The sequence below is a fragment of the Brassica napus genome, chromosome A7 (genome assembly GCF_020379485.1).
Source record: "Brassica napus cultivar Da-Ae chromosome A7, Da-Ae, whole genome shotgun sequence".
In the NCBI taxonomy this organism is placed as follows: domain Eukaryota; kingdom Viridiplantae; phylum Streptophyta; class Magnoliopsida; order Brassicales; family Brassicaceae; genus Brassica; species Brassica napus.
Genome location: NC_063440.1, coordinates 9,560,302 through 9,571,096, shown reverse-complemented (window position 1 = coordinate 9,571,096; position 10,795 = coordinate 9,560,302). Strand labels below are relative to the sequence as shown.

Below are 10,795 nucleotides of genomic sequence, written 5' to 3'. Positions count from 1 at the left end.
ATGATCATCTAACGAATTCAACCGTTCAGAATCTTCTTGAAGAAATTACTAGCTTGAAAAATAAGCTTTCTACAACAACATTTACTTTTGTCAAACGTAATGGAAATCAAGCCGCTCATGAAATTGTTTACCATGGTCCAGCAAATTCTATTTTTGAAAATTGTAAAGTTTATCCACCTAAGTGGTTAACTCCAACTTTGTATTCAGATATTATACTTTCATATTAATAAAATTTAAGTTCGTCGAAAAAAAAAAAACCAGGCTGGGCTAGGATTATGGCATTGTATGTCAACAATAGGCCCAATATACGAATTTGGCCCAAGTAAATCCAATAAAAGACTAAAACACAAAAACGTCATCGTTTTGCAGCGCTGAGAATCCAAAAAGTCTATCGAAGAAACGTTCAAGTTGGGACAGAGAATCTCGGTCGTCTCTGTTGTCTCCCACGTGCCTCTTCTTCTTCTTCTCCACCGATTAGATCCCGTTGGAGAATCCAGGGGCTCGTAAGGTTACACTAGGATTCGATTCTAGTGTTATCGATGATGTTGCAGTCGCATTCAAGGTTCCTCCTTCAGACGCTGTTGACGCGTGCTCAGAAGTGAGTCATTCCATCCTTAATCCAATGCCTAGCTCTGAGATTAGAGACCCTCTTCGATTCTGGAATGTGGGTTTGTTCCGTTGGTTGATTCTATCAAGAAATCTGAAACCTTTCCTCAAGAACTGAACTGTGTTTTGTAAGAAAGGTTTGGTTTTTATAGCTTTCTTAGCTGTCTGATTATTGTTTTTTTTTGTCCTCAGTCTTGATAAAGCAGTGGAGCTAGATTACCAATGGATCGAGTTCGATGATGTTCGCTACCATGTTCAGGTGACTCTGAGATTCATTTGTATACTCTTGTTTTTCAGGTTTCTGATGTTGTGAGTGTTGATAGGTGACAATGAAGAACCCAAGCATCTTGTTGCTTTCGGTTTCGTTACCAAACCCACCACCTGAAGCAATGTCCTTTGATGGACTTCCACTGGGAGCTATTGAAGCTATTAAAACCGCTTACGGGACTGGCTTTCAGATCCTTGATCCTCCTAGAGATGGTTTTAGTCTTACCCTCAAGCTTAATTTCTCCAAACTTCGCCCAGACGAAGGTTATAAAAAGATCCTTGAGTGATTTTTTGATTTGGATGTTTGTTTACATTCTCTAATGGAAAGTGTCTATGTTTCCTTTTGCAGCGTATAGAAACTCTTTGTTAACGAAGCTAGCTTCCATTAGAGAGGTGGTGATGGGTGCGCCGTTGAAAATCATCCTCAGACATTTAGCTTCAAGGACGGTTGCTCCTGAGCTGGATAGGCTCGTAGCAATTATGCATAGACCTAACGAAACATTTTTCCTTGTGCCTCAGGTATGTCTAATCCTATTAAGCGTTTAATGTTAAGTAAGAATGTAGAGTGATAGAGAATTGAACTTAGGCGGATAAAGTGACGGTGGCTTTTCCTATGAGGTTTAAAGACTCTGTAGATACAATTCTAGCGACTTCCTTCCTTAAGGTAAACACAAATTATCAAAACATTTTTAAATGTTCGAACAAGTGTTTTTGATATCTTCATCGTATAGCAATTTGTAGAGGCGAGGCGTGCGGCTTCTCTAAGTAGTGCTCCTTCTTGTTCGTGGTCTCCAACCGCACCCCAGGAGCTGGAAGGAGCTCCTAAAGAAACACTGTCGGCTAATGCCGGTTTTGTAACTTTTGGTATGTGGTCTTTTACTAGGTTTTTTTTTGCATTCATAGTACCAAAGCTGAAAGAAACTAGTAAACATTTGATTTATTAGTCATTATGCCTCGGCATGTGGAGGGGGAAAAGCTCGATCGTACTGTCTGGAACTTGTCAACATTTCATGCTTATGTTAGTTACCACGTCAAGGTTCATCTTTCTTTCCTATTCACTACAGCCTCTCTCTCTCTCTCTCTCTCTCTCTCTCTCTCTCTCTCTCTCTCTCTCTCTCTCTCTCTCTCTCTCTCTCTCTCTCTCTCTCTCTCTCTCTGCGATAATTAAACCAGAGTTTGTGTTTTGTTTTTATATTACAGTGCTCGGAGGGATTTATGCATACCAGGATGCGACGTCGTGTGGAATCTATGATTCAGGTAAAACACACACCTAGCCTGATTTATCTTTTCCTTTCTCTTCAACTGCTGAAAGAGGTTTCACTACGTTCTAGTTTCCTGTTGCTAAAACCTTGTCGTCTCTCAGGCTCTAGATCAAGCTAAGCCATTGGAGAAAACAAGATCCATGAACAATAAGTCATTTAAACGTCTGGTAAGTTTTGTAACCAATGTTTTTCGACACAGTTTTACCATTTTGAGTTTTGTATCGTCCAAGTCTTTGAGCTTTCTTTTTGCTCCTTCCTCACAGGGACTCAACGATGTCAATTCCAAGTAGTTCCATCTCTCATGAAGCATTTTTTGTAAAACCTTGTGAGTAGCTAAGACATGCTTTTGCTGAATTAAGTCTTTGTGAGTAGTGTTGGTTTGAGATTGGTTTTCTTAGTACAATTCTTTCAGTTATTTCTGACCACATGTAATAATGAAGTTATAAACTGTAAGAAATTCACCTTTCAACAAGTTATAGAGGACCACCAGGTTGACTTTTGGGGCCATATATGACGATTCTTCTTGTTCCCAAGTCCTAGTATTACACAAAATCAACGTAACATAATACAGAAATATTTATTCAGTGTGTTAGACTGACGTGATAACCGACTACACCACGCTCTTGTATTAAATCTTACTTATTGTTCACAAAAATCTCTTACGGACCAAATGGTCAAAAAAAAGTCTACAACATCCAAAAAAAATCTAACATGGACCAATTAAAGGGAAATGACGATTTTGCCATTAATGAAAGAGTAATATGGGCCATTAGATCATAACATCTACGTTTTAATCTTGGCCATACAATTTAACACATGTCTCATTCTCCCTCCTTCTCTTTTTTTAATCTCAGCCACTCACATCCACACAATCTTTCTTATCTCATTCTCTCATTCGAGTTGGTAAAACTAGTATAACTCGTACAACTAAACATTTTAAAAAATTATATAATTAGTATAAAAATATTATAATTTACACATGAAATTAACAAATAAATATTCTAATTGGTATATGATGACAAAAATGTCTTCTAATTCGTTTAAGATTTTTCAATTTTTTGTTATATTATTGTATTACACACTTAATTTTATATTATATATTTATACTTTTAAGGTTATTAACTATATTAGCCATATTTTTATGATAATCAAACATCAAACATATTTTACAAAGCTATGATGTGAAAATATTGGTACAACCCTTATAACTAGACATATAACCAATATATATATATATATATATATATATATATATATTAGACTAGTATTACTGGTATAACTAGTACAACTACGACGTTTCAGAAATTAACAAAACCAATTTGGTATTTCATATGAGAAAAACAATCATATATCCCAGTTGGTATGTACTCATAAAGTTTCTCTTAATTTAAATTGAAGTTTTAGAAAAAAATATAAAAATTATTACACAATTCCATAAGTTTACATGATCTACCTTATACTTTTAATGTTTGTTAACTTGTTTGTCCACATAAGTTTTGGAAAACATACATGAAATGTCGTTTTACAAAATTGATGATTTCATTGTAACCGGGCAAAGACATGTAAACATAAATAAGTGGTACAACTGAGGTAAATGTATTTATTATGTGGTACAACTAATATTTTATGATTTCACTGCCAAAATACAACTATGCACAAACTGGTACAACTCAAAAACTAGTACAACTATATACAGTCGGTACAACTAGAAAACTGGTACAACTACTTGTTATTTTATTTAGTATTATTTTAAATATGCATCATGTTGTAACTTAAATATATCATCCCATTTAAATATGTAATTATAGATTAAAATTATGCTATGAATATATTTGATATCTTTTTTTAAAAGTAAAAATAATTTTCTGTATTATTTTCATTAATATATTTTCTTGCAATATATTTGACTTAATATTATTTACTAGTTATTTTTTAATAACTTTTCATTATATATTAAACGTTTACTACTAGTACAACTCATATAATTAAAAATATATTCATATACTAGACATGTAATATTGGTACTACTGGTTCAACTTCTTAATTATAGAAATTTTATTGGGAAAATTGCCAAAACAGAATAAAAAAACAGAATGGTTGTCCCTATGGTATAAATTCAATCTAAAGTTGTCCCTATAGTATAATTTTCTTCATAATACCAAAATTAACCTTAAACTAATCCCATTATAAATGATTAATTGTATTAAAAAAAAATGGAAATCAGTTTGTTTAAATGGGGAAAGAATAAAAAAAAACAATCTAAAGGGAAAATTGTACCCCTAATTCCCGTAACCCTAATAAAAAATAAAACAATCTCTCCGCCTCTCTCTATCACAGCGACGAAGAAGGCGATTGCGTCTTCTCCGGTAAAATCAACGGCGAGTGCAGACGCCACCGGTGGAAATTTCGGTTCCCACACTATTGTCATAGTACAAACACCAAACATGAAGCCTATCCATCATTTTCAAACCCGTGAGGGCTTCTACATCATCTTTGCATTATACTCTTTTAAATCTTCTACATCATCTTTGCATTATACTCTTTTAAAACAAAATATAACCATATTAGTTGGAGAGTTGTACTGGTTATACGCGTTTCAGTTTTACTAATATACATGTTATACTCCTTCTAGCTGTATTATAGGCTATTACAAAACACATCTTAACCTAATATAATTTTTCTGGCTTTGCAACTACCTTCTTCGGCTTCGAGAGCAAAAAGAATGAAGATGATTTTTTTCCTAAATAGTACAACTAGTAAAACAAATTCATTATCAAAATTAAATATTATAGAAAACAAACTATTAAGATATTTTAACACATATAGGTGGGAGGATTGTACCAATTTTTCATTGGTTCTGCATCATCATCTTCTATAACATTATTAATAAGCTGAAAACAAAAACCAAATATCACTATACTAATTGCAAAGTTATACTAGTTATATGCGTTCTAGTTGTACTAGTCATAGTGGTTATACTCACTCTAGTTATACTAGATGTACTGGTTTGAGTTGTACTAGTTGTACTAGTTTGAGTTGTACTAGTTTGAGTTGTACTAGTTATACTATTAATACTCTGTGTTCTTCTTTGACGCGAATTTTTTACAACGAAGATGAAATTCGATTCAGATAAGAGTAAATCGATTAAGGATGATAATAGGTCGATCGATTTGGGATAAGAACAAGAAAACAATAATATATTCTGGGTTAAAAACAAGAACAACAAAATTGGATTGTGGGAGGTGAAGGAGATTGTGTTTTGATTTGGGGATGTAGGGTTACAAATGGATCGGATTCTGGGTCAGAAAATGGGTCGGATTTTGGGTAGGATAATAGTGGCACGGGTTGTAAATAAGTTAATGTCTTCTGGTTTTTCAGTTATTTACTTTTGTTTAATATTTAAATTTTAACTGAAAATAAATAGAAATTATGAGTGGGTCATTTTAGATTTTTTTGACCCCTTGTGGTCCATTTTAGGATTTGAGTCCCTGAATCGGGTAGATTTTTAGAATGAATTTATTTTAATAAAAAATATATATATATTTTGTTTTATATATAAATTGTCCCCAAACTAAAGCTTTTAGTGCATTAGACAGTTTGGACTTTTTGGGCTATTGGTTCTATGGTTTATGATATTGTATTAAACTCTTGAAATATTTTCATATAAATTTGAATAATTTTTTACCTTAAAAAACATTTATAAAATATTACTATTTATTACAATATAAAAAGGTTTATATAAAATTTAAAAAATATTCAAGTTTTTTTTTGAAGAAATAGATCAATACTTCAATTTCAGTCACATTCTTCTATATGTTTCGCATTGTCGTTGTTACGAGAGCTCTTTGTATGCGAAAAATATATGTCTGCTTCCACGGCTTGATCCCTTTGAACGAGACCAGTCTTATCTTATTCTCTTTTCATAGCTACAATCTCATTGTCGCATCTTGCAATATTGGTTATCCGGTGATGAGATCCCCCTCAACATCTATCTCTGCATGTATTTTCTAGGTCATATTATATAAGTTTACTTTATTACAAGCGGGACCCCTCGTGGTTCAGTGGTAATTGATGGGCTTTGGATGCAAAAACATTCCGGTTTCGATAGCAAATTAAGTAACGTTTTTTTGTTCACCACGTCTACGGATCCGTCCGTATGAATACCTGGAAGATGGCATGTCGTGGACTGCACCTCACACACATGGGTTAGGTCTGGTTCTTTAATAAACTTGAGTTAAACTCTTTTCTTTTTCAAAAGAAAAAAGTTCACCTCATTACTACTGATCTTTTAAGTATGAAAATAAACACATTATTTTCCCATCAATTTAATTTGCAACTGTCCATAAAAAGTTAAGAAAAGAGAAAACTGACATGTAAATTGTATGATTTTTAAAATTTTATTTTTATTGGAATTTTGAAATGTGGTATCCAAAATACTGTAGTTATATAAATTATTTTTTATTTATGTTTTATAAAAAAACTGGTCTGGTAATATTGTTCGCTAAATCTTTTGATACTATTTTCTTTGACTCTTATCTTTGTTCAATTTTTTCACATAATAAAGATAATTGTTTGAAATATCATAAGTTGACTACCATTTTTCAAAAAATATATTCAATATATTTTAACATTTAAGTTTAGGAAAATTGCCAAAATTACCATATTCAGAATACTATTTTTCATGTTTACCTTAATCATTTTTACTCTCATTTTTAAATAGGTAAAAAAACACTTATAACCTTAGAGTTAACTAATCTAGACTTAGCGTTTAGAGTTGAGGGATTGGGTAGGATTTTGGAATGTGGAGTTTATGATCTAATAAATATATAAATAAATATTTACAATTTTTGAAAAAGTTTATAAAAATAGATTCAAAAATAATTTTTCGTATTTCAAAAAGAAAACTTTAAAAAAGTAAAAAAAAATTCGAAACAAATTCAAATTTGAAAATGTATATTTTGAAAACTATATTTTATATATATATATATAAAGCAAGGGTATAACTTATAATAAATTTTTTCCTCTTAATGAAGAAGGTATATTTTGAAAACTATAAAAAAGATTTATTTATTTATTTAATTATTTATTATATATATATATATATATAAAGCAAGTGTATAACTTATAAGAATCTTTTGCCTATTAATGAAAAAGGTATTTGTGAAAAGATTCCTTTAATAGAGATAAACATGAATAACGGTATCAACAATGTGGTAAACATGAAAATTTCCTTTAAATTGAAGGGTTAGTTATTATTATATAGGGTTTAGTGTTTAAGGGGTAGCGTTGAGTTTATAAACTTTTATACATGATTATTAAAAATAAAAAATTATAAATTATTTAAAAGAGTTTGTTTAATATTTTTCATCACAAATTTAAATTATTTATGAAAATAATCATTCTTTAAAACGTAAATTTGAAAAATTGTATCAAGTTTGTGGTAAAATTATAATTAACCCATGATAAATGCAATAAATTATTTTTAATAGTGAAAATTAGTAATGTTTAAAAGTAATTGATCATTCAGTGTGAAAATAAGAGAAGCAATATGTGATAAAAATAGTATTGACATTAGGTAGTTTTTGTATGATGAAGCAATTAATTGAAACACAGCTGCACAGAGAGATAAACTAAAAGTTAAATTAACAAAAATTGACTGAAAACATTGAAATTGATGAGAAATAGAAGTACTCAAAAGGAAGTTGAAAACTTGTAAAAGCAAAACTGTTCTGTGTTTTGTTTCTATTTCCCAAGTCACTCCAAAGTCAGCTGTAGTTTCCACAAATTTTAAATAAATCTACTCATCACATTTTCTCTGTAAAAATGATCCATATCCAAAATAGTTAAGTATATAATAAAATCTTATAACTAATTTCCTAGATTCAGTAAGAGATGGTTAATTGGTTGAACGTTTTAAGTTTTATACTCTAATCTTTAAAGGACAACTAGATTTTGACTTGCGCTTCGAAAGCACGGGTCTTATGGGTTATATACGAAGTTGGGTATGAGATAGTATTTTGAGTATATTGTGTATTATTATGTTATAAAGTCGTATTATATCGAATACAAAAATTTGTTTAAAATTATATAATTTATGAATAAGTTTATTCGAGATATTTTTTATATACGCTCTTATGTAACTCTTTCTTAAGTATGAAAATTTTACCCAAATTTGATAAATGAACCAAACAAATACGAAATACATGTTGAGGTTCGGGATTAGGAAAAAAGTACCTATTAGATTTTTTTGGACCTGCGGGTCTCTGTTGGATTCCACGTACCCAAAGTACCCAGAATGTTTTGTTCATATTATGTATATTTCAGTAATCCATATATGTTCTCAGTATAAAAATATTATAATAAAATTTGGATTCGCGTTTTCTTTTATTGTTTCAGGTTTTGGGTAAACTTTCAAAATTTAAAAATATATTTAAAATATTAGATATTTTTGGTTCTTGGGTAAGATTTTGGTCTTTTAGATATTTAGTTATTTCTAATATTTGTTTGATTTTGGGTATTTTCGTGTTTTGATTTTTTTGGCTTTTCGGATTCTTTAGATCTTTTTGTCCTAAATACTCAAACCGAGCTAGACTCATTACGTAGCCAAATTACATAGTAAATTTTACAAATACTTGAATTATTGACTCAAACTGACTGGAACTAAAAGGAACCGATCTGAACAAAAAAAATAATTTAAATAGCTAGTTGGATATAAATGTCCAACACCCAAAGAACTTGGACCTGAAAGAAACCAATTTATATTTGACCCGAAGATCTAAATGCCCAAATCTAACATTTCACTATATTTTTATGCATTTTATAAAAGTTACATTTGTTCAGTTGGTGAAACTTAAGATTTATATGCGAGGTTTTTGGCTAATTTAATAGTATAGATTTGTAGGTTTTTTGTTGAGCATTAAAAAAAAAAGATTTGTTGGGTTTTTGATAATTTTAAACTTATCTTAAATACTAAATTGTTATTTATCAATAAAATAAAATTAACATAATATATTATTTTTAAACTTATCTTAATTATGAAGTTAATGAGACATATTTAGAGAAGAGTATAATAAAGTGTACGTGATATTATATTTTCGTGAACCAAATTTATGTGGTCTTATATATATGGTATAATATTTTCGTTTATAAAAAGATATGGGTCCAACAAATAAAAATTTTGACTAAATGATTGTTAGAGAAATTTAAGGTAATATATTGTTTGTCCAAATCAAAGTAAGTCCAAAATATTATTAGTTGATGAAAGGGTCCAAACAACCTTTTAAGTAGATTTATTAAAACTCGTTCCCTTTTAATAGTATTGATAATTGTAATAGCTACATTGGATTTTCAGTAATTTTGTAGAAGTGGTTAGATAATATGAAAATTTTGTTTTTTTGTAGTGTCCAGTGTAAACATGTCACGTTCTGGTTTGCTGTTGAATCCTGTACTATGTTTTGTTGACAAATTTATTGTGTATATATATGTCCAGCTCACATTAATATCATGAAACTAATGCATAAATCGGACTACAATTTGTGCCAAACAAACAAACAAACAAAAATGTACAATTGTTGTTTATGTAACAGTGAAATGCTATATTTGATAAATCTGAATGATCTTTAGATGTCTGTGTATATGTTACGAACAGAGTACTATACTTGCGAACCTAGGGTTTGACAAAAAGTGTCCATCTCTCCTTTAGTTAGAAGACTATCCCTCACACCCTTCTCACAAAATGAATAAACATCTATGCACAATCCTCGTCTATATATATACTACTCTTTTCACATTCTTTTCTTTCTTATTTTGGTTCAGGACTCAGTCATGAATCCATCCTCTGCTCATCAACATCTGATTAGTAACGGTCCAAAAATTGTTTTCGTCAATGGAAATCGAAGAAAGCTCCCAATGGCGTGGCCTCTACACTAGATACTGCAACGGCCTCTACACTAGATAGCTGTAGCAGAGACTCCCTTTTCTCTATCCATTAGAATTGCTTCGTTTCCGATTTTGGTTTAATTTTTATTTCTTACCAAACTTAGGATTTTTCCTGTGTACATATAATTCAAGCTTTTGTCAGATTCTCAGACTCTTTTTAACAGAATCTGTGTACATATAATTTTGGGTGAATTAGCCAAATGACCAAATTTGAAAAGGAAATTAAGTGCATAGCATTAATTTTGACATAATAAAACCCATAATAATTATGTCAACTTCTATCCGGTAATACCTTTTTTTGTTCAAGTTGTCAGTAATAGAGAGAGAAACTGATGACATCAACAATTTGACACCCCGCAATTAATTATCACACGTAATTCAATCAACACCACACTTTTGTTTAACACATAAATATACATCTAATTTTTCTATACCATATTACTAAAAATAATAGGATTCAAAATCCACTCACACCTAGTAAATACTAAACTTTAATCCAAACCTCAACTCCAAAATAATAAACCCTAAACTTTAAACATCACCCTTCCATCTAAATACTAAACCCTAAACCCTAATTACTGAACCCTAAACCCAAATATAAACCTTAAACCCAATTATCAAAATCTGAAAATAGTATATAATATTATGTAATATTAAACTAAATCCAAACAAAACTCCTCAATGCTAAACTCAGACCTAACTTTTGAATACTAAACCCAAAA

The 10,795-nt window shown here is 30.5% G+C and overlaps 1 protein-coding gene across 1 annotated transcript; it reads left to right on the top strand.

Moving 5' to 3' along the window:
• Positions 1-357: 357 nt before the first annotated feature.
• On the top strand, positions 358-2,644 carry LOC125576457 (actin-related protein 2/3 complex subunit 2A-like). The gene is made up of 10 exons (XM_048736591.1): positions 358-598; positions 799-865; positions 930-1,137; positions 1,223-1,392; positions 1,460-1,537; positions 1,605-1,737; positions 1,818-1,909; positions 2,074-2,130; positions 2,237-2,302; positions 2,399-2,644. Exons 1-10 carry the CDS (start codon positions 540-542, stop codon positions 2,423-2,425), a joined length of 957 nt encoding a protein of 318 aa, XP_048592548.1. The 5' UTR covers positions 358-539; the 3' UTR covers positions 2,426-2,644.
• The last annotated feature ends 8,151 nt before the right edge of the window (positions 2,645-10,795 follow it).